Source organism: Triturus cristatus, chromosome 12 (genome assembly GCF_964204655.1).
Source record: "Triturus cristatus chromosome 12, aTriCri1.1, whole genome shotgun sequence".
In the NCBI taxonomy this organism is placed as follows: domain Eukaryota; kingdom Metazoa; phylum Chordata; class Amphibia; order Caudata; family Salamandridae; genus Triturus; species Triturus cristatus.
Genome location: NC_140595.1, coordinates 427,102,405 through 427,127,809, shown reverse-complemented (window position 1 = coordinate 427,127,809; position 25,405 = coordinate 427,102,405). Strand labels below are relative to the sequence as shown.

General features: G+C 45.5%; 1 protein-coding gene across 1 annotated transcript in view; it reads right to left on the bottom strand.

The window, feature by feature from the left end:
* Positions 1–25,405, bottom strand: part of LOC146776058 (cocaine esterase-like) — a 605,874-nt gene that overhangs the window by 112,551 nt on the left and 467,918 nt on the right. Inside the window, exon 9 of the mRNA XM_085638256.1 lies at positions 18,821–18,961. Coding sequence (XP_085494382.1) covers positions 18,821–18,961 — 141 coding nt within the window. The remainder of the gene's footprint in view (positions 1–18,820; positions 18,962–25,405) is intronic.

Sequence of the window (25,405 nt, the reverse complement as noted above, 5' to 3'; positions counted from 1 at the left end):
GGTACTTCGATGGACAGCCCTTTTGCCCCAAGCATGGCATGTCTCTATGTCCAACAATTTGAGGAATACCACATTTATAATCCATTCCTGAAACACCTTAAGGTGTGGAAACGCTTTATTGAGGATGTGCTGATTGTATGGCATGGAACCAAGGAAGAGGCAACAGAATTTGTCCAATGGGTCAATTCCAAGGACACCCATCTCAGATTCACACACACGATTGATGTTAACCACGCAATTTTTCTGGATATAAACATTACCATAACCCAAGAAGGATTCACAACAAAGGTTCATAACAAAACCACAGATAAAAACAGTTTACTTCTCTATGAGAGCTACCATCCTAGGGCCCTGAGACAAAACCTCCCGGTAGGTCAGTTCCTCCGAATCCGACGGAACTGCTCGAATACAACAACCTTTGAGGAGCAGGCTGAACAACTGGAAAATAAACTTCTAGAACGCCACTACCCGAGAAAAATGGTGAGACGAGCAAGGAAACGTGCCAGGAACAATCCAAGAGAGTTACTACTAGAGGATATAACAAAAGGAGACACCAAAAGACAAGTATGCGTTACGACATACACTCCAATCTCAAACAAAGTACAAAAATCGTGAGAAAAAACTGGCACATCCTCAATAGCGCTGGAAACCAGTGGCAGCCACCTTTATTTGCCTTTAGAAGGAACAGGAGTCTGCGCGACAAACTAGTACACGCAAAGGGACCATTGACCGGAGAAGAGGAACAACAAACCCTGTGGAGCCAACCACGGCCCATCAGCCACTTCTCCTGTGGGAACTGTACATCCTGCGCACTCACTTCTAATACCAAGGAGGTAGACATAGGAACCGGGATCCCTTGGCAACTGTGAGAATTCAGTAATTGCAGCACGGAGAATGTCGTATACCTCTTGAACTGCCCATGCGACCTCAAATACGTTGGCATGACCACCAGGAAAATCAAAGTGCGTATCAATGAACATCGGAGCACGATTCGGTGTAAAATGACCAACACCAAATTGACTCGTCATTTCACTGAAAAAAACCATAAAGACACAGACCTGAAATTGACCATTCTGGAAGTAATGAAAAAACGAAAGCTTGACCTTACTAAAGCCCTGCATGTAAGAGAACAACGCTGGGTGTTCCGTTTACGAACCTGAGACAAAGGGTTCAACGATGAAATACCGTGGCTCCAAATGGGGCGTTGAAACCTCTAACAACCACCATTAGATTAATTCACACTAACACATAGCTGGAGTGTACCTGGTATACCATCACACGACACTGTGAAGCCATCGGTACATGCAGTGCCCTGTCGTAAATGAGTTTACTTAAAATGGGCTGAGTCTACCTGGAATTATCACACTTAGCTGGCTTTTAAACTAAGCCGAAGTCGTGAGGCTAATAGGCCACATGTCCTCCAAAGTCATCCTCCCCCAGCTGGAACCGTCTCTCACCCAGGCTTAACGCATTAATAGAAATGATAGCGCAGACACTCAGCGCTAATACCCAACATTTGACATCCTTACCCTTATCACCCTTATTATGATCTTCCTTTGGAATACCTGTTTGCACAAGTGCATCAGAGCAAGTCCAACCGAAAACTTCCCGATAGTACACGCACAACATCGCCCATCTGGGCAGCTCTAGACTCTGGGTAGAATACCCCCCCTTTGTTCTGGGCAATCAGCCGCTCACCCGTTCACACACCGGGTGCTTCGCAGTCACGCACCAGTCACACACAGAGCAGACGTGTACTTCTGCCCCTTCTTCAAAATCTCGCCCCTCTGGGCAGGTAAAAAATCTAGGTAGAATTTCACCTTGCATCACAGTAATTGACCGCCCACCCGTTTCCACATTGGGTGCCTTGGCAGTCACGCACCAAAAGCACACAAGAGCATGCGTGTACTTTTGCCAATTTAAAACTAGGCACTGTCGCGTAGGGCACGGACAACCGCACACTTTTCCTCAGTGATTTCCATCACACGCTTCACTTCTCTAATCTGAGCATGTGCGTAACTCCACCATTTTGAAACCAGGCACTCACGCTTCAGGACACAGGAAGTAGTGCTCCAGGTTTATTCACACTGAGCATGTGCACAGTGTGGCCATGGATGAATCAAGCTTCCCCTCCAGGGACACAGGAAACCACGCACCTGATTTCACTTAGCACCACTTAAAACCAATTTTCTTAAGTGAGCAGACTATAAAAGCACAACGGCTCTCCACCCAGTCCTACACCGGGGAGGAACGGGAGCAGTCGCCTAGGATCCACGCAGGAAACTTTCCTTGAGGCAGTAAGGGTGTGAACGAGATCGGATTGAATGAAAGTACTTTGGGGCAATTAGCACAATTGAGGATGAATGTTCTGTGTGTTTGTACTTGAAAAACCATAATTCTCACGCCAGCTGTGATCTATATGTTTTTTCCACCGGTTCTGAAAAACAGGGGTTTTCCCTCCCCTCCTCTCATGGGGCCAGTAGCTTTGGTTTTTAGGGTAAGAAAAGTGAGACACGTGCTCTCACCTTTGCATCCCCATCATGTACACAAATTGAGTGGCACATGTCACATGAGTAGTCACTCACACAGAAACTGGATCAGTGCATATATTGAGTTCAGTTATTCGCCACGACTACGGTCTGTTATATATTTTTTCTCTCCCTACATTTTCTTTTACAGGCTTGAATCTAGGAGCCATCCAATTGTGGAGTGTTACAGTGATCACGCCCACACAGTGGTACACTCTTGCCACTTTTGGTAAGAACGGAGCCCCCATTTACATATTTAGGTCCTGATGAATGCCCTGGACCCTCCTGGGCCAAGACGGCAGAAACATGTTGACCTCTAAACACAACGGTTAGGGGACACTAATTCCCCCACATACCGTCACCTGCTTTTAAACATCATATAGTTACCTTTCACATTAAAAAACACAATGAGGATAACTATAATGATTTTTAATCTCACTCACTCATACACGGGCCCCCACTTAGTTTAGAAGTGCATCCCTGTCGTCAGGTGTATGCCCACCCTCTATCAAACCAAGGTTTTAAAGGGCGCGGACAGGTCAATGATGAAGCATGACACCAGGTGGTGTGTGAGACCAGTCCGTTACTTTTTGTGAGATGTCCCCACTCACAATATAACTCAAACCCTATAGTGGTTATCACTTTAGGAGCAGCTCTTTTATGGCTAAACATTCATAGTTGGAGGCTGCTAGCTCCTAAAACCCCGTGCCTCTTGTTCCCTCCTCCACACAGTGTGGAGCTCATGTGTTTTTGTTGTAGTTTTAAACTGCCATTTCGACCAGACATGTGCACTTTCAGTGCACTCACTTGTCAAGCCCAAACCATCCGTTTTACTACATGTAAGTCACCACTAAGGAAGGCCCAAGGCATCCCCATGAGCAGGGTGCAGTGTATTTAAAAGGTATCACATATACTGGTGCATTTTGCGTGTCCTAATGGTGAAATACTGCTTATTTTGTTTTTCACTATTGCAAGGACTATTTTTCGCATAGGGTAACATGGGGATTGCGTTGAAATATCTTTTACGTGTAATTTCCCACTGAGAGCTGATAGAGATTTTAAGTTTGGGGTCTCTGAACTCACAATTTGAAAATACATCTTTAGGTGAAGTTGCTTTTTAAATTGCTTGTTTGAAAATGCTACTTTTAGAAAGTGGGCCTTTTCTTGCTTAACCATTCTGTACCTCTGCCTGTCTGTAGAATCCATGTCTGGATTAGGGAGACAGTTGGGCTCTTGTGCATTCACTGTAGACAGTCACACAAAGGGAGCTGAGGTGTGCCTTGCATAGCCTGATGGGCCATCATCAGGCTGACGGGCTTTCCTGAACTAGAGTGGTGGGAGGGGTTGCAGCTGACACCTGAATAGGGCTGTGCCTGTCCTCACACAAAGCTGTCTCCACTCCCTTGTAGTGTGTCTGGAGTCCAGACGGGGAAAGGCAGGGTTTTGTGCACTTCAAAGACTTTCCTTTGAAGTTTGCCTACTTCAAAGTCAGAAAGGCGCATAACTATTGGACCTCTGACACTCTCAAATCAGAATACTTCTGGACTGAGGACATTCTGCCAGGAGGAAAAGCTAAATACTGTAGTAGGAATTGGCACTCTACCTGTTGCTGTGTCTAAGATACGTTGTTAAGCATTTGTGATACAAGTGTGGTGCTTGTCCAAGCGATCTCTCATGTCATCCATACGCTGCACTAGTGAGTCCATTTTCTGATCAATTGCAGAAAGACTACATCTCATTTCAATAGCAGGGACTTTATGTCACTCAGCATGGGCGGTTCCCCCTCTGCTGTATCATCCTGGTCAGAGTTATGGGAGTCATCAGTGGCAGGAGGTTTCGCCTGACGCTTGGTATTGAAAACCAAGCGAGCTTGTCTAGTGTTGGATTTGCCCATGGCTAAGTATAGTGCTTTTTCTCTCCACTTCAAAGATAGCCCCCTGGCAAGCACTGTTCAGGAGAGCACACTTTCAGATTTCATATCACCACCTATACACTTCACAAGGTTGAATCAAAGTCACCAGGGAGCCTCAGGGGGGACAATCCATCAACACATACTTGATGAAGCCTCTATTGCACCCTGTCATAGGGTTAAGAAAATTCCAAAATGTACCCCTGGAGAAGCACAATGTCCAAAAGGGGGGTGATGCCAAAGAGAGAGTAACCCAGGTCAAGCTGCTGGGCGACAATAGCAGGCAGAGTGTAAACTGACTGTCAGTACTTGCGATTGGAACCATAGGATCAGTCATCTGCCATGTGCAGGTGAAAAACATAGCTGTCACGCCATGGGCTGCAAAAGAAAGCCACAAGCACGACCGCGACAGGGCCAGACGTCCAAAATGGCAGTGGCCGTCCCCACCGGCCCATAATGGTCCCCCTAACTGCCTAGCCAATCCAATGAGGCGTTTCACCTCAGCAGCAGGCAGGCCAGAGCATGCACGGCAGGCCCACGCTCAAAGGCGGCTATGGGCAGCGCGTCAAACTGTACACACGTGCCTGCATCACTGCGAGCTGCCAAGTAGGCCCCAGTGTAGGAGAACTTCCTTCGGCCGATGGGCAGCTGGCGCCAGGACTGTGGCAGGATCCTGAGTCATCCAGGACGTGTTGCCACCCTCCAGCTGCATATGCAGCAGAAAAGCAACTCCTTCAGGATCGTGGCATTCCGAAAGGAGTGCACTGACCGTGCAGCTCCATCAGTATGCAGCCATTCTGGATCATCGCTAGGCTACACTCCCCGCAAGTTGCACTTGGACCTCAGGTTTTCCCTACGCAACTTTTACTAGGTATTATTTCAACTAATTGCATGGGGAAATTGGATCAGAAAAAGAAAAATAAGTGGTGCTACCTTGTGGTAAAACCAAAACAACATCTTATCTTCCATCCTGACTTTGAAAACTCTGAATCAGGCACAACAGTCTCCCAGAATACAACTGGAACCATGCAGTAACTGTGGGAATTGGAATGAGGGGTCAACAAGACTCTTGTTATAGACTAGGGCAGAGAAAATATTCACCAGGAGGACTGACCTAAATAGGGTATTCCTCCTAATGAATGAAGGGTAGTGGCCTTGTGGTGGACAGGTTGCTACTTTTGATTGGTGCTGGACCTGACCCTTTTTGCAGGGGTTTCCCCAAACTTCCTGCCTTCCTGCTGTATTTATATGACTTCGTTTTTGCTGGTTTTAGGGCTCTGGGCACTTTACAACTGATGACCAGTGCTGAAGTGCAAGTGCTCCCTGTGTAACTTGTATTGGTGATTAGTTTGTCCATGATTGGCATATTTCATTTACCAGTTAATCCCTAGTATAGTACACCAGTTGTGCCCAGGACATGTAAATCAAATGCTACTAGTGGGCCTGCAGCAGTGATTGTGCCACCCACATAAGTAGCCCTGCAAACATGTCTCAGCCCTGCCACTGCAGTACCTGTGTGTGTAGTTTTAAACGTTTTGTTTAACCACAAAAGAGCTGCTCCTAAAGTGATAACCACTATAAGGTTTGAGTTATATTGTGAGTGGGGACATCTCACAAAAAGTAACGGACTGATCTCACACACCACCTGGTGTCATGCTTCATCATTGACCAGTCCTCGCCCTCTAAAACCTTGGTTTGATAGAGGGCGGGCATACACCTGACGACAGGGATGCACTTCTAAACTAAGTGGGGGCCCGTGTATGAGTGAGTGAGATTAAAAATCATTATAGTTATCCTTATTGTGTTTTTTAATGTGAAAGGTAACTATATGATGTTTAAAAGCAGGTGACTGTATGTGGGGGAATTAGTGTCCCCTAACCGTTGTGTTTAGAGGTCGACATGTTTCTGCCGTCTTTGCCCAGGAGGGTCCAGGGCATTCATCAGGACCTAAATATGTAAATGGGGGCTCCGTTCTTACCAAAAGTGGCAAGAGTGTACCACTGTGTGGGCGTGATCACTGTCACACTCCACAATTGGATGGCTCCTAGATTCAAGCCTGTATAAGAAAATGTAGGGAGAGAAAAAATATATAACAGACCGTAGTAGTGGCGAATAACTGAACTCAATACATGCACTGATCCAGTTTCTGTGTGAGTGACTACTCATGTGACATGTGCCACTCAATTTGTGTACATGATGGGGATGCAAAGGTGAGAGCACGTGTCTCACTGTTCTTACCCTAAAAACCAAACCTACTGGCCCCATGGAAGGAGGGGAGGGGAAACCCCTGCTTGTCAGAACCTGTGGAAAAAACATATAGCTCACAGCTGGCATGAGAATTATGGTTTTTCAAGTACAAACACACAGAACATTCATCCTCAATTGTGCTAATTGCCCCAAAGTACTTTCATTCAATCCAATCTCATTCACACCCTTACTGCCTCAAGGAAAGCTTCCTGCGTGGATCCTAGGCGACTGCTCCCGTTTCTCCCCGGTGTAGGACTGGGTGGAGAGCCGTTGTGCTTTTATAGACAGCTCACTTAAGCAAATTGGTTTTAAGTGGTGCTAAGTGAAATCAGGTGCGTGGTGCATGTTCTGACTCCTTATGAGGAAAAAGTCCTATCAAAAGGACTGGGTTTCGTCCCTACACCAAAGAATGACGCCTTTGTACTCCACACAGAACTTGCACAGTTCTTCAGAAAACGTAAGCTACGCGATTACTTTGGTGATAATGAACGCAAGACTGAAGAAGAAAAAACTACAACAGGACTTAGAAAGAAGTCAACATTCCAACCACCAGCCCAGAAGACCTCATGTCAAGTACTAGCTTTTGAAGAAGCAGTACTCAACGAAATCAAGGGGATCAACTTCCAGAGTACCAAGGGTTTCCAAAACCTTACGAAAAATGAGTACACAGCACTGCAAAGTCTGAAGAACAACCACGATCTTGTGATAAAACCCGCGGACAAAGGGGGAGCAATTGTGATTATGGACCAGGAGATGTACCAAGAAGAGTGTAAAAGACTCCTCTCAGACACAGTTCGTTACGCCATACACAGAATTGATCCAACCACATCCCTCATGACGAGAATCAAAAATATGGTAGAGGAGTCCCTCACCAATGATTGGATTAATAGACAGGAGGCGGGCTTCCTTATTAATGAGGAACCTAGGATGCCTAGATTCTACACGCTCCCTAAGATCCAGAAGAACCGGACCCCCCACCCGGAAGACCCATCGTATCCGGGATTGGATCAGTTCTGGAACCTCTTTCGCAGTTTTGCGATTGGTTCCTCAGACCGATTGTGAAAAAAATCCCATTCCTACCTTAGGGACACCAAGGATGTCCTTTGCCTTCTCCGAGATCTGGAAATAGATCCTACAGAGAACCTTCTCATAACAATGGACATAGAGGCCTTATACACAAGCATACCACAGAGACGAACCTTGGAAGTGGTGGAACAAATTATCCTAAACATGGAGTGGAATTTCATCACTCCCCAACATTTTGTGATGGAATGTGCTGAATTAGCACTATCTGAGAATTTTTTCGAATTTGAAAACACCATCTACCACCAGATTACCGGTACTTCGATGGACAGCCCTTTTGCCCCAAGCATGGCATGTCTCTATGTCCAACAATTTGAGGAATACCACATTTACAATACAAATAATCCATTGCTGAAACACCTTAAGGTGTGGAAACGCTTTATTGAGGATGTGCTGATTGTATGGTATGGAACCAAGGAAGAGGCAACAGAATTTGTCCAATGGGTCAATTCCAAGGACACCCATCTCAGATTCACACACACGATTGATGTGAACCACGCAATTTTTCTGGATATAAACATTACCATAACCCAAGAAGGATTCACAACAAAGGTTCATAACAAAACCACAGATAAAAACAGTTTACTTCTCTATGAGAGCTACCATCCTAGGGCCCTGAGACAAAACCTCCCGGTAGGTCAGTTCCTCCGAATCCGACGGAACTGCTCGAATACAACAACCTTTGAGGAGCAGGCTGAACAACTGGAAAATAAACTTCTAGAACGCCACTACCCGAGAAAAATGGTGAGACGAGCAAGGAAACGTGCCAGGAACAATCCAAGAGAGTTACTACTAGAGGATATAACAAAAGGAGACACCAAAAGACAAGTATGCGTTACGACATACACTCCAATCTCAAACAAAGTACAAAAATCGTGAGAAAAAACGGGCACATCCTCAATAGCGCTGGAAACCAGTGGCAGCCACCTTTATTTGCCTTTAGAAGGAACAGGAGTCTGCGTGACAAACTAGTACACGCAAAGAGACCATTGACCGGAGAAGAGGAACAACAAACCCTGTGGAGCCAACCACGGCCCATCAGCCACTTCTCCTGTGGGAACTGTACATCCTGCGCACTCACTTCTAATACCAAGGAGGTAGACATAGGAACCGGGATCCCTTGGCAACTGCGAGAATTCAGTTATTGCAGCACGGAGAACGTCGTATACCTCTTGAACTGCCCATGCGACCTCAAATACGTTGGCATGACCACCAGAAAAATCAAAGTGCGTATCAATGAACATCGGAGCACGATTTGGTGTAAAAAGACCAACACCAAACTGACTCGTCATTTCACTGAAAAAAACCATAAAGACACAGACCTGAAATTGACCATTCTGGAAGTAATGAAAAAATGAAAGCTTGACCTTACTAAAGCCCTACATGTAAGAGAACAACGCTGGGTGTTCCGTTTACGAACCTGGGACAAAGGGTTCAACGATGAAATACCGTGGCTCCCAATGGGGCGTTGAAACCTCTAACAACCACCATTAGATTAATTCACACTAACACATAGACGGAGTGTACCTGGTATACCATCACACGACACTGTGAAACCATCGGTACATGCAGTGCCCTGTCGTAAATGAGTTTACTTAAGATGGGCTGAGTCTACCTGGAATTATCACACTTAGCTGGCTTTAAAACTAAGCCGAAGTCGTGAGGCTAATAGGCCACATGCCCTCCAAAGTCATCCTCCCCCAGCTGGAACCGTCTCTCACCCAGGCTTAACGCTTGAATAGAAATGATAGCGCAGACACTCAGCGCTAATACCCAACATTTGACATCCTTACCCTTATCACCCTTATTATGATCTTCCTTTGGAATACCTGTTTGCACAAGTGCATCAGAGCAAGTCCAACCGAAAACTGCCCGATAGTACACGCACAACATCGCCCATCTGGGCAGCTCTAGACTCTGGGTAGAATACCCCCCCTTTGTTCTGGGCAATCAGCCGCTCACCCGTTCACACACCGGGTGCTTCGCAGTCATGCACCAGTCACACACAGAGCAGACGTGTACTTCTGCCCCTTCTGCAAAATCTCGCCCCTCTGGGCAGCTAAAAAATCTAGGTAGAATTTCACCTTGCATCACAGTAATTGACCGCCCACCCGTTTCCACATTGGGTGCCTTGGCAGTCACGCACCAATGGCACACAAGAGCATGCGTGTACTTTTGCCAATTTAAAACTAGGCACTGTCGCGTAGGGCACGGACAACCGCACACTTTTCCTCAGTGATTTCCATCACATGCTTCACTTCTCTAATCTGAGCATGTGCGTAACTCCACCATTTTGAAACCAGGTACTCGCGCTTCAGGACACAGGAAGTAGTGCTCCGGGTTTATTCACACTGAGCATGTGCACAGTGTGGCCATGGATGAATCAAGCTTCCCCTCCAGGGACACAGGAAACCACGCACCTGATTTCACTTAGCACCACTTAAAACCAATTTGCTTAAGTGAGCAGACTATAAAAGCACAACGGCTCTCCACCCAGTCCTACACCGGGGAGGAACGGGAGCAGTCGCCTAGGATCCACGCAGGAAACTTTCCTTGAGGCAGTAAGGGTGTGAACGAGATCGGATTGAATGAAAGTACTTTGGGGCAATTAGCACAATTGAGGATGAATGTTCTGTGTGTTTGTACTTGAAAAACCATAATTCTCACGCCAGCTGTGATCTATATGTTTTGTCCACCGGTTCTGACAAACAGGGGTTTCCCCTCCCCTCCTCTCATGGGGCCAGTAGCTTTGGTTTTTAGGGTAAGAAAAGTGAGACACGTGCTCTCACCTTTGCATCCCCATCATGTACACAAATTGAGTGGCACATGTCACATGAGTAGTCACTCACACAGAAACTGGATCAGTGCATGTATTGAGTTCAGTTATTCGCCACTACTACGGTCTGTTATATATTTTTTCTCTCCCTACATTTTCTTTTACAGGCTTGAATCTAGAAGCCATCCAATTGTGGAGTGTTACAGTGATCACGCCCACACAGTGGTACACTCTTGCCACTTTTGGTAAGAACGGAGCCCCCATTTACATATTTAGGTCCTGATGAATGCCCTGGACCCTCCTGGGCCAAGACGGCAGAAACATGTCGACCTCTAAACACAACGGTTAGGGGACACTAATTCCCCCACATACCGTCACCTGCTTTTAAACATCATATAGTTACCTTTCACATTGAAAAACACAATGAGGATAACTATAATGATTTTTAATCTCACTCACTCATACACGGGCCCCCACTTAGTTTAGAAGTGGATCCCTGTCGTCAGGTGTATGCCCGCCCTCTATCAAACCAAGGTTTTAGAGGGCGAGGACAGGTCAATGATGAAGCATGACACCAGGTGGTGTGTGAGACCAGTCCGTTACTTTTTGTGAGATGTCCCCACTCACAATATAACTCAAACCTTATAGTGGTTATCACTTTAGGAGCAGCTCTTTCATGGTTAAACATTCATAGTTGGAGGCTGCTAGCTCCTAAAACCCTGGGCCTCTTGTTCCCTCCTCCACACAGTGTGGAGCTCATGTGTTTTTGTTGTAGTTTTAAACTGCCATTTCGACCAGACATGTGCACTTTCAGTGCACTCACTTGTCAGGCCCAAACCTTCCGTTTTACTACATGTAAGTCACCACTAAGGAAGGCCCAAGGAAGCCCCATGAGCAGGGTGCAGTGTATTTAAAAGGTATCACATATACTGGTGCATTTTGCGTGTCCTAATGGTGAAATACTGCTTATTTTGTTTTTCACTATTGCAAGGACTATTTTTCGCATAGGGTAACATGGGGATTGCGTTGAAATATCTTTTACGTGTAATTTCCCACTGAGAGCTGATAGAGATTTTAAGTTTGGGGTCTCTGAACTCACAATTTGAAAATACGTCTTTAGGTGAAGTTGCTTTTTAAATTGCTTGTTTGAAAATGCTACTTTTAGAAAGTGGGCCTTTTCTTGCTTAACCATTCTGTACCTCTGCCTGTCTGTAGAATCCTTGTCTGGATTAGGGAGACGGTTGGGCTCTTGTGCATTCACTGTAGACAGTCACACAAAGGGAGCTGAGGTGTGCCTTGCATAGCCTGATGGGCCATCACCAGGCTGACTGGCTTTCCTGAACTAGAGTGGTGGGAGGGGTTGCAGCTGACACCTGAATAGGGCTGTGCCTGTCCTCACACAAAGCTGTCTCCACTCCCTTGTAGTGTGTCTGGAGTCAAGACAGGGAAAGGCAGGGTTTTGTGCACTTCAAAGACTTTCCTTTGAAGTTTGCCTACTTCAAAGTCAGAAAGGCGTATAACTATTGGACCTCTGACACTCTCAAATCAGAATACTTCTGGACTGAGGACATTCTGCCAGGAGGAAAAGCTAAATACTGTAGTAGGAATTGGCACTCTACCTGTTGCTTTGTTGTACTGGTCTGCTGCTTGCTGCTTTTGTCCTGGGAGTGAAAGGACTTGACTTTGCTTTCTGTATCCTGCTTCCAAGATTTTCCAAGGGCTTGTGTGTGCTTCCCTCCTGTCAAGAAGTCTCAGTGCCTTCCAAGACTTCATCTACCAGTGCCTGGGCTCTTCTGCTGTGAGTCCTGACTTGCCAAGTGGTGCCAAATCCAGTTCCTGTGCTCTTGGAAGTAGAATCTGGTCGCTGAAGGAGAAAATCCATGCATCGACTCCCAGCATCTGATTTTATCGACTCATCACTATAAACTTCGGTGCATCACTGCTGCCAGAACCGGAGCTTGGTACACGATCAGCACATCGACCACGGCTTTCACCTCGGGCCACAGCTTTCCGTTGCAGCGCACCAGAAGATCGGCTGCAGCGTGAGCTTGGAGCACTGCATCACCGAAGTCCGTGATACACCATTCCAACTCCAACACAGCGCCTACTTCCTCGCTGTGGAATCGACACAGCACTTCTGGTTTTTGAAGGATCATCCCCGGGTATTGATTTCTTCATCGACATTGTCCAGCAGTATGGAACCGAGGCAGCACCTCCGCCGACAGTAGGGAACCAATGCATCACCTCCCATTACAGTAAGAAACCAATGCAATGCTTTGCTTTTCCTGCACCTCACCTCACCTGCGCCTCGCATTGTCTTTGTATTTTGACGCACCCAAGATACTTTGTGCTAAAACTGATGCATCCATAGATTTCTATTGACTACATTTGCTTAACCTTCAAAAAGTGATATCTTGTGTATGTTGGATTCTTGTTGTTTTGGTCTTGTTTTATTCAGATAAATATTGGCTATTTTTCTAAGCTGGTGTGAACCAATTTTGTGCTGTTTTCATTGTGGTACTGTGTGTGTATGTACAAATGCTTTACACATTGCCACTCAGATAAGCCTGACTACTCATGCCAAGCTACCAAGGGAGTGATCAGGGGTTATTTTAGCTGTGTGACTCCTTTACCCGGACTAGAGTGAGAGTCCCTACTTGGACAAGGTGGAAACCACTGCCAACTGGAGACCCCATTACGAACAATTGGCCATTGGTAGAGCTGACGGAAGCTTCACTGATGATCTGTTAGTGGGTCCTCCACCTCTAAAATAGGTGGCAGAGCTGCAAGTTTGATGGGGCAGGAGTTCTGCCAGTTTATGACAGAGCTCCCACTTTGCCAAACTTTAAATGATCTCATTAGTCTTTTCATTCTCTCTGAGTAGAATCACTGTGAATATTCATGGCAAACAATTGACAAATTCTGCAAGCTTTCTAAATCACCGAAGTTAAAATTAGAAACGAGAAGCTTTAGAAATTGAGTTCCTCGTTATGTCTTCATTCATGGTCAGTTTCTCACTTATTCTCTCAGTATGAAAACTCTGTTTTCTTTGGAACCTCTATTCGAGAGAATTAAGCGTCTCAATAGTGTCTGCAATGATTTACAGTATCTGTTTAAGGGAATAACCTGGGGTCAGTCGGGACAATGTTACAGTCTAAGAGATCTCCTTTTATGGATGGCTATATTGAATCTTCTTTCACATCCTCTTCCAAGTTTAGTCGTTTAGCTCTCTTGAACATAAAAAAGAGGTTTGATAGTCAGAGCATAAATATTTACTGGTCACATTCCCTCTTTTGAATTCGTTAAGTCATAGAACCCCTTATTTTGTACTGTTAGGTATGAATTTGGAAATTACATTCCTATGGCATTGGTGAAATATTAGTGTAGCCTTTGTGCAGTCATGATGAGGCTGTACGTAATTACTAGATTTGTGTTTATTTTCGTGGACTTAGCCATTACTACTAAGCGAAAAAGACCAGTGTTGCATTATAGCTTTAATCATTTGAATGTTAAAGTCCACATTTAATTTGACCGTGCCTGCAAAATTGATTTTGAGATGGAGGCTCAGATACTTATGGGAGCCTGGTTGCCACTTTAGCCCAGAATCATTTATTATAACCTTATTTCATCATACATTTAAGCGAATACATTCTGACATGGTTCTGTTGAGTGTGTATCCTGAAACATTTGAGAAGTTACTAATAATTGTTAATATTACAGGTTATCAATTTCTTAATCTGAGGAGGCTAATAATAAAATGGTGTTAGGAATTGGGTTAGTGGTGGAGCAGGGTGTGAGCCCTTCTCAAGCAAAAGTCACAATCCTTGTCAGGATGAACCACACAAAGTCACTGAATAATCTGTGTTTAACCCTCCAGTAGCTTTGCACAAAAGCAGTGAGGCTTAACTTAGAGGCAATATGCAAAGTACTTATGTAGCACATAAACAGCAATAAAGTGAAAACACAACACAAGGAAAATCCCACACCAATTTAGAAAAATAGAGAAACTTTAATCGATTGTTTAACAGCAAAACAAACAAATCCTCTCAGTAGAACTGGAGATATGCAGTTTTAAAGTATTTAGGTAAGGATGGTGCCTAAGAGCACAAAGTGCCAACTGTAGTTATGTGGTTGCTACAGACAGGGAGAAGGTCACATGGTTAGGCCAACTGTGATGAAGTGCGGGCCAGACACAGGGATCAGATTACTCAGATTGAGAATTAGAACTTATGTCCTTGATAAGGAACATTGCATCACGCTGCATTGGTTCCGACGAGGAGCTTCAATGGCTCCGATGTGCTGTCCTGCATCGGGTTGTGTCACTCTGTGTTGGTTCCCATGAGAATATGGGAGAGCTGCGATGTGAGGTCATGCATCAAGTTACTCCGCGCTGCATCGGTTCCAATGAGGCGGCTGATCAGGGGCTGTGAGATGCTGCAATGCGAGTTTGAGATGCGCTGTGCCGGTTCTGAGGAGACCGACAGTTGGGCCAGTAGGAGTACACTCGGATGCCAGTGAGATGACTGTAAGCTGTTTCTGATGTCTGCCCACACCTGCAGAAGGGCTATGTATGCTCAGACCCAAGCTTCACCCTTCCAGCATTAGTGCAGCCGGCAAAGGGTGTCTCCCTCTCTATCCAAAGCTTGAGTTTAATCCTGTAGTACCTTTCGGAATCTACCCACCCAGGATCTTGCGTGGTTGCAAGGGGGGATGCATGGGATGGTGATTGCGAGTGATCCGCCTGGCTGCCCAAGAAGTTGGGCAGCTGGCAGATCCTTACTTCTTCCTATATTGTTCCTACTTGATTGATTTCTCATGATTTGGGCAGAGGGGATGCAATGATTGGGGCTGGGGTAGGGCCAGGGTTGCCCTTTAAAGGAAGAGGGACATGACAAAAGCACTCCTAGCTCTTTGTAGTCAGAGTGTTAGACATGGACAGCGGAAGCGGTGCACAGTGCAGGTGGCAATGAGATTGCAATCCAGAAGCAGCTCTTAAGTGCCAAAGCACACGTTCTATGTTTTTGCTATAATCTGCCTGCTACCCAATTATTCTTTAAATGGAAAGATTCTGTAACACTTGAGTTGAAGGAAGATCATCACCCTTTATTTGAGTAGTTGTAGTGGTATAAATACAGTCCCACCCATTTAACACCTTCAGCTTTGGCAGCAGCAAGCTTAATAGAAACTCTTATAAACCTGTGCTTAGTTGAACAGACTTTAAAGTGGGAAATTCTCGAGTGGGAATTTAATAACTTCAACTTGCTGCAAAATTGATCTTCTGACATGGTGAATCACATACTTTAAGATAATGACAATTAGAAATCAAAGAAACAGAGATTTAGTGGTGAAATCTCCTTGATCTTCATTTAATTATAAATGCATCAGCAAAGTATGACAAAGAGCGTTAGATATATGAGCTTTGCCTAATGCACCTCAGATTCCATCTTTCTTTGTCAAAAGAATTGATTGTGCACCCTCAAATTTGGCGTCTGGAGATGAAAATTCAAGGAAGTAAACCCCTTTGAAGGGCACCAACTCCTTAAAACATGCAGAAGCGTCAGTGGGTGCACCACTATGCCACAAAAATTCTGAAACTGGTCTCACCATTGGAGACATCGCTCTCTGGCACAAGCACATGTGATGGAATTTACCTTACCTGATGTAGATATTGACTCTTTTAAATATTTGTATCAATCTAAAACTGATACAGAGATTGTGCATGTTCACGATACCCCTCTTCAAAAGAGACATTGGATTTATTCAAAAGTAGTCCTCTCCCACTGGTGGATCTTTAGGATACTCCAGTGCTTCCATTCAATTCTAGTATTCAACAACCATGGGATTATGAGGCTAAACCAAATCAGCCAATTATGGAATCCAACCAACATAGCAATTTACAATGGGGAGAGCATATGCACTTTAGCACTGATCAGCACTGGTAAAGTGCCCAGAGTCATAAAACAGCCAACAACAGGTCAGAAAAAATGCAGGAGGAAGGCAAAAAGTTTAGGGATGACCCTGCAAAAAGGGCGAAGTCCAACACTCTTTAACACAGAGTCCCGGCCAGTGTTGCCACTCACCGCGTGGTGGACATTTCCTCCCATGAGGCTCAAGGAAATGTGAGCTGGTAAGCGCGATTTGGCCTCCCCTACCTCGATCATCTAAAAAGGGCAGTCGCAGGTGGTCGCAAGCAATTGCAGTAAGAGGGCTGATGCTTGAGTCGATTTTCTGCCACTCAAATAGATTTTCTACTCGAGCGGCAGAAAAATCCACTTGAATGCCCGTATGCTCCTGTGCAATGCTTGGTGCTGTTCATGCTGATTTATCAGCATCTCGCTCTACTGGCTCTAATTTGCAGTGCGAGCAGCATGAGCTAGATATTTTTCATCCATTGGCGGGGCTCAATGGAATCTCGCAGAGGTTTTATGTAACTCAGCAGAATTCTGTGATGTGAAACTCCCCGAGTTCCACCTACCTCTACAAAGCAACAGGGTTGGAAATGGGGCGCTCTGGAACACCACCCACCGGAACTTCTTCCTTGTCTCTCAGAAGGAACATAGAAACCATTTCCCCTACCTTGTTTTGGGACTTGTTTGTGTCTCCTTGGAACTACCCCTCACTCTGTTGGGAGTAACATGAACTAACCTTCTTGGGGTCTCCCCCAGGTACCTTCATAGACCTTCTGCTACTAATCCAGAGGTCTGCCTCATTGACAAGCTCCCTGGGGTCAGTGAGCTTTCTGTCAACCAGGTGTTGGGATAGGTCTGTAAGACATGTATTGAGCATGCGCTCTCTCAGAATCAGATTGTACAGCCCAATATAATCTTTAACTTTATTGCCCCTCATCCAGCAACAAAGTGTCTTGCTAGAATCCTCAATGAAATACACACAAGACTGGTTTGACAGCTTGCAACTGTCCCTAAACCTCATGCGGTATTTCTCTGGGGCGAGCCTAAAATTGATGACAGCTTTCATTGGGTTATATTTTATCTTATAATTTATGTTTAGTGTCAGCAGGGTATCTCTCCCCACTGTGGCCACATGTTTTTCCAGAGACTCACCCCCAATCCTCTTCTGGGAACCTATGTATCCTTAGGGCTACATCATAAGCTGATAACCGTTTGTCAATGTTATCGCCCACCACATAGCTTGGCACCAGGTCTTCAGGAATGTGAACTCTATTGTCCCCATTAGACATTGCGTTTTCACTGCTGTCATTGCTGCTGGACCCAGTGCTTATCATGGCTATGAGATTTAGCTTTCTAACACTCACTTCATGAGCCAACAAGGTTTATTTTCTGCCAAAGCTCTTTCAGCCTTCTTTTCCTCTGCCAGCTTCTCCTCCAGGTCAAATTGACTTTCCTCAAAGGCCCTCTTGGCAGCAGCCTCCTCCTTGGCTGCCTCCAATTTTAATTTAGTTACCTGCAACTTGAGCTCCCTTTCAGCTTTCCTGTCTGCCAGTTCATCTGGGGACAGAGTGTGTTTTGAGATGTTGCTGCGGGCCTTGGATCTGGCAGGGTCTCCCCTATTCCCTGGGACCACATACAGTGGTTTTCGTTCCCTTCTTCCCTCACATCCTCCTGATCCTCCTCAATGCCCATCTCCTCTGTAGCCTGTAGTTGGTGGGACCCCCACTAGACCCTGAGAGTACTCTTGATCTCCTGCTTCTTTGACCTCCTCCTTGGTGGAAGTTGCCTCTCACTGCAGAGTCGTCTCACTGAAGACACGTGCCGAGTAATAGCACAGAGTTATTTTTTATTACGGTACTCTTTCAATGGAATTAAGTAAGAAGTTTAACACAAGCGATGAATAACAAAAAAGCAAAACTACTGAGCCTTTGCATTTCCTTTGGAGTGTGATCAGGGGAATATCAGATTTATTTTAGTCCATTTCATAAGAGTCAGAAACTGGGGTTCCTACCTTTGTATGACAAAAGCTTTGCATATATTTAAAGTTACATTTTCACTGTCTTGAAGCATCGACATCACCCAATTGTTCGTGATGCAATTTCCTTAATTGCACATAATGTTTCTCAGAGTAAAAATACTGATGTTCTAACTTTGATTTTCTAAATTGTGGGTTTTTAGTAAAGATTGTTTTCTGCATTTTTCTGCTCCCTCTGTGCTTTTTGAAATAGGGAATGTGAAAAGTTGTCGGTCGGAAAGGGTAGGTTGAAGAGGTCTTATGGTCTTCAATAAGCTTTAACTAGATCCATGCAAATTTCTTTCGTAAAAGTAAGATTACATTATAGGAAAAAGTGTATAACATTGTTCTTACATTGGGAATGTCCCAGCCACACTCATCGTTGTTGACCCCGATCATGTAGGGGATGGGGTGGAACTCCAGTTTTGCTAGAAGCTCCTCTGGGTCCTTCGGAAGAAATATGCCATCCACAACCGCAGGGACGTAGGGATAGTTCTAGAAGTTAAACAAAATGCCTCATTTATTTTTAGAATCAAGAAGTACATTTCCATTCGGTCCTTGAGAAAAATGCCGATTTTATATCTGTATACACTGAAGATAGTTATATGAAAGAAATAAAAAGAAAATCTATAATGTGTTAGACCTCATTGGCAATGCTACTACCACTGAGCAAAGTACAATTTTTCTAGAGGTTTATGTGGCTGCTCGAGCAGGTCCTGGATGTGGCTAATGGGCTAATTTACGAGTGGGTGGTAACAGGGTATCAAACATAAATTGGAAGGTGCCTCAGATCCCAACTTGGTTGGCTCCACCTTCAGAAACACCTTCCTAGCAGACCAGCCACTACACAACCAAGGCTTCATTGTGTCATAAGGTGGGCTCTATTTAGTCCAGAGCTTCTGACACAGTCTTTTTCCTGCCAGGGTCTTCCACGCAGTGTGCAGCGGACTCGTGAGGATACAATTATCACCATCCCTCACAAATTTCCTAGGATCAGTACAGCAGGGACATTGATTTGGAGAAGACTTGTGTTATTGATAATTTCTTCTAAAAAAACGAGCAAAAAAGTGTTGGCTGGTCTGTCAAGCGTCGCTGGCCTGACAAGGCAGCCAACCTTGAGCGTATTCACTGAAAGTGCTCCTACTATGCTGGCAGAAGCATTTTCTGGGAAATATCCATACCCATAGGGTGGGATCTCCATCTATAGCAGGCAGGTAGCAACTTGCTTGCCACGAAGATAGTTGGTGTGGGACCTCCACCGCCCAGAAGCCAAGCAACCCACCGTCAGGACAATAAATGAAGTCCAAACAAATTAAACTGAAACATCAGGTGAATTTAGTAACCATATTGTTAAAACATGGACCATGGCTGTAACAAAGGGTTTGCTCTTCATTCCATATAGCAATATTAATAACAAAGAACAGGTTTGTTGATTAACCAAAATTCCAGAGGTGTCAGAAAGTGAAATCCTGCACATTTTGACCTCAAGTACAACACAGAGTTGGCCCCTTTCCACAAGCATTAGCCCATTCACAGTCTTCTGTTTGTTGATGAGGTGCTAGTGGGACGGCAAGGACACCACATGAAGAGCACAGCTCTAAGAACCTTGCTTTTAGTCTCTTCTGCCTTTCTGGTCTCTGAGACCGCAGACAAAAGAGGCTGTGCAAGGCCAGCTAAAGATAAGCCAGAGGGGGTAGGTTATAGTACCCACATTTGATGTCTATCATGGGACTGTATGATCAATGTCATCTTTAGGCTAAAGGTGCAGGTGTCATCCGCAATCTTTATGAACTATCTGTGTTACAATTTGCTTTGTTTTCCAAATGGGGTCTGCCCATTTAGTACGCCCAGATTTTTTACTTTTTTGATCACCAGGTTTCGACATTTTTACTGTGGGTGAGTCTTACTATTTTGTCTCCCATTCAGTATTCACATGATAAATGAACAGTGTATGTCTACTGCCAGTGCCCGCCTTTTAAGATAAGGTCACTGTGATGTAACTGGGGTAAGAGGAATTAGACTGGTCACACTTGAACACAATGCACATGCTTGTGCACACATGTGCGGGCAGTGCATTGGAGACTACCGTCGTGTGCAGCCAGGTAACTGCACAAAGGTAGCCTGGCACAAAGGGGACTCTACAAGGTTAGATGCTGACCTGGGATAGACCCTATAATATTAGTGGGCATTCATAGGTAAGGTCAGTAGTCTTTACTGGTTTATCCGCAGTGTCACTGTATTATACACATGGGGTTGTGAGAAGTTGGCCTGGTATATGCTGGTCGCTAGTTAAAGTGGCCACCTTGCACCAGTACAATTCAACTCTTATGGTAGATAGGTTTAAGATAACCTTTTAAAGAAAGCTGTCCTAGTGGTAGCTGTGGAGAGCAGCCTTCAGGCTAAGTCTCAGAGGAATGTAAAGCAGCTTGTTTTACCTTATAATCTCTTGAATTACTAAATGAAAGGACACCACACAGGTATATATATCAAATATATATGTATTTATTTCTAGACACACTCTACTAATCTCTTTATGAGATTAGAAGTCAGGAACATATGCACAAATCAACGTTTCACAATAAATTAAGCACAAATATGGCTGGGGCCCTAGGGGCGTACCAGACCATATACTAAAAAAGAGACTTGGAGATCAAGACTTGCGAGGAGGCAAGGGCTAGGGCCTTCAGAAGCGCTGGGGCCTCACTAATCCACCCAAGGCAGCTAAGCAAAGGACCCACGGGAGACTCATGCAGTGTGAGAACACAGCCGCGAATCCCATTTGACTTCTATGGAGCAAGTTGCAGTTGGAATTTTAGAGTTTTAGGATACTTCGGGAGAGTCTACAAGCAAGTCACTTACAGGGTAAGTAGTTCTAGAGCCAACACACACAGGAGAACCGTAGTGCTGGAGTTACCTCACCGAGGGAAGCCGGGTGCCTAGGTGTCTTTTGGTGTCGGGTCGCGGCGTCGTTTTCAATGGGAGCCAAAGAAGACTTGCTGCTTGTGAAGACAGGAGAAGTGTCCGGTGGAATCCAAGCCTGGATTCAGAAGAAAGAAGACCTGAAAGCAGAGGGGATAGTGTTCAAAGTCACTTGGCAGTGACCCGGGGAAGGAAAATGGATGCCCACCGTCGTCGGGTGATTTCAGGTGATCACGGGTGTCTTGACTCTTCAGTCACGAGGTCCAGGAGGTGTTGACGATGACCAGGAGCTGGATTCGGTGTGTCCCACAGCGTCTGCAGCTTACTGCAGTGTCGGTGACCAGATTGGAGCCAACAAACCTTGGTAACACCAGGTCTTGTGGAAAAGGGAAAAAGTCAGCGGTGCAGACCAGCAAGGTCTGAGGGACTCACCCAGCGAGGGTAAGTCAGGGCAGGCCTGAAGAAAACAGGGGAGTCCTTTGGAACAGTAGAAAAGTCTTCTGGGGACCCACAAACCAGCTGGCAAGAGATCACAAAGACACCTTGGGAGGATTCCTTCAACAGGGGCCCACGGTCACTCGGGACGGGGCAGGCCTCTGATCTTCGGTGGGAATCCTCCTGGAGGCTTGGACCACACGTGGTCCAATGCACAAGTTCGTAGAACGTTGTGAAGGGGTTGCACTCAAAAATAGTGCACGGTACCCAGGGATTGCTGTTCCTCGTCACTCGTAGGGTCCACTTGCCTCAGCGTTACTGGGGACTCACGATGGCCTTGGAGAAGTCAGGAAATCCTCTTCCTGGGCTGCAGGGACTTCGGACTCCGGCGGGAGCAGGAAAGATTGCGACCGTTGATGCAAAGTTTTGGTACCTGCCAAGCAGGGGATTCACTCCTTAACTCCAAGGGAGATTCTTCAGTCTTCCAGAGGTAGTGGAACTCCTTTCATCTACATTAAATTAGAGCCCCTCACCCCCACTTCACCGGACGGCTGTTGGATAAAAAATCTCCATAAGAGTGTTCCCTAATAAGGAACCCGTCGGGTATTGCACCAGCCGACTCGACGTGGAGCAGCCCGATGATGAAGCATGACATCCTGATGGGTGTGTGAGGGCTTCCATATCCAACATTGTTGCCTCTACACAAACTCTCATGCACACCACTTGGTCCGTCTCGTTTGTTAAAGGAACAGCTTCGACACTTTTTTGGTTGTACATTTTAGGGCTCGCTTAGCTGGACCTCCTCTCCAAAGCCCTGTTCGCCCCCCCTTTTTTCTTTACATATCTCGTGCACGGATGCTTATCCGTGGGGCATTATTAGGTGGGTTAACCTGTGTATATCCCCCCTTTTTTAACGTCTTCCTTATTCTCCACACCAATAGCTGCAAAAAACTGTTTGCAGCATTACTAGAGCCACTGATCTGACCACGACACACGACCGCGCCCACCATAGTTCAGCGGGCACACATCCATCACTGTAGCCTACAGTAATGGAGGGCCAAGGATTAAGTTTTGGTAAAGACTTTGCCGATGAGATTCTAAGTGCCCCCTCTATCTTGGGAGCTGAAGGAGGAGCAGCCACAGGGAGCCAGTCAGAAGACTGGCAATCTTTATCCTCAATGAAAAGAGACTGGGTCAAGATCACCCTGCATGGCGCCCTCATGACCGAGTATTTGAGGACAAACATTGCCCCAAACGGGTTAGTAGTAAAAATTTTCCCCCGCATCTTTCTAGAGGATGGTACCTTTAAAGTTGACTGGTCCCAAGTATCCTGGAAATGTACCAGAGACCTCATCTTGATCATCAGCACTGCTAAGAGACTAGCAGAGGCCCTACTGGCAAGAATCCAACTGGCGGAAAGCGCATTAAAAAGCTCAACCGCACCAACCAATTACAAGACCAAGCTTACTGAAATCAATAACGAGATTGCTGAACACCGCGAGTACCTAATGAAACAAAAGGTAAAGAAATTACAGAAAGACGTGAGCAATTTTGATAAAGAAAAAGTCTACCCTTACCTTAAGGAAGACTTTATACCACCTGGCTCCAATAATTCAGGAGACTCTGGCTCCAATTCCTCCAGACGAGGATCCTCGAGCAACAGCAATTCCAGTTCTGAATCAGTAAACTACGGCACATCCCGTAGAGGAAATCGCCAAGCCTATCAAAACTTCCAGATGGCCCCTTTCCAAAACCCTGCATTTTGGCAATACCCAATGCACCCCCAAGGCCCGCCCCAATATCCTATGCCACCACAAGGCCCGCCCCAATTCAACCCCCCGGTGTACAACCAGCCTTTTTTAGGCAGAGGCTGGGGCAGAGGGCGCGGGCTAAGAAGAAAAAACAATCAGCCAACCCCACAAGGAACGAGAGTCCAGTGGGAGGACACCCCGAGAACCATGGAAACTCGAAGCTACACCAACAACAAAAAGAAGACCTATTAGTCAATCTTTCCCAAAGAAACCTCACAGACATCGAACACAAGGTATTACAGAGAGGCCTGGGCTTTGTACCAACTCCGAAGGTAGACCTTTTTAAACAACAATGTGAAATCCAACAGTTTTTCCGTAAGGTCAGATTGAAATCGTTCTTTCAAGACACGGAAACTGTACAAAGGACAGATAGTGGATTACACAACACGTCCACTTTCAATCCAAATACAACCATGATTCCACCTGAGGTAATCACCTTTGAACAGGCCGTACTTAAAGACTTGTCACATATGACAATACCTAGACAATAAAACAATATGTCTAATGCTGAAACTAAGGCAATTAAGAACTTGTCCAATGACACATCTATCACCATCAAACAGGCAGACAAAGGTGGGGCCACAGTAATTATGGCCACCGTTGACTACGAACTGGAATGTACACGACAACTTAGTGACCGGGACTACTATACTCCAGTCACCAATAATCCCACACAGCGGCTTCTGACCACTATCACAGCCTTAGTCTTCTCGGCTGAGAGTCAAGGCTGGATAAGTAAGAAAGAAGCCGCTTTCCTGATCAAGTAGAACCCTTGGACCCCATATTTCTACACCCTTCCTAAAATTCATAAGGGGATCCGTCCTGTACCTGGCAGGCCAATAGTGTCGGGAATTGATTCAGTCCTCAAACCTCTCTCGCAATTTTGCGACCATTTTTTCCAACCATTTGTCGAAAAGACTGAATCTTACATACAAGACACCTCAGATTTGCTTCGCCTCCTAGCAGGGTTAACAATAACGGATGAGATCAAACTCCTAGTGACCCTAGGCGTACAGGCTTTATACACCAATATACCCCAGAGGGCTACACTTGACGTAGTGGAAAGTGTTCTAAATCATGAACCCTGGGATCACAACGCCCCTATCAGTTTTGTTATGGACTGTGCAACACTAGCCCTGACAGAAAACTTCTTTGAATACAAAGGTCAAATTTACCAACAAACACAAGGCACTTGTATGGGCAGCACTTTTGCGCCGAGTCTAGCATGCCTGTATATGGCAGATTTCGAGACTCGCCATATTTTCCATAACTCTAACCCATACAATGCTGATATATACCTTTGGAAAAGGTTCATTGATGACATCTTGATATTATGGAAAGGAGAGATGTCAGCTTGTATTGAGTTCTGTGGATGGATCAACACCCTCGATCCACATCTCAAGTTCACCCACACTGTGTCAGAGCACAACATCCCTTTCCTAGACCTAAATATAAACCTGAACAGAGGTACACTCTCAACATCGTTGTACAAGAAACCGACAGACCGCAATAGCCTGTTACTTTACTCCAGCCATCACCCACGAAGTTTGAAAGATAATCTCCCTGTCGGGCAATTTCTGAGGGTGAGGCGAAATTGCAGTAACCTATCAGATTACAGGTCAGAAGCAGAAAAATTGGCAAGCCACCTGAGGTCACGTGAATACCCAGAAAAACGTATTGCTTTAGCCAATAAAAGATCCCGCAACAACCATCCGGAGGCACTGCTGGAACCTAAAACAAAAAACCCAACAGATGTCCTCACTTGTGTCACCTC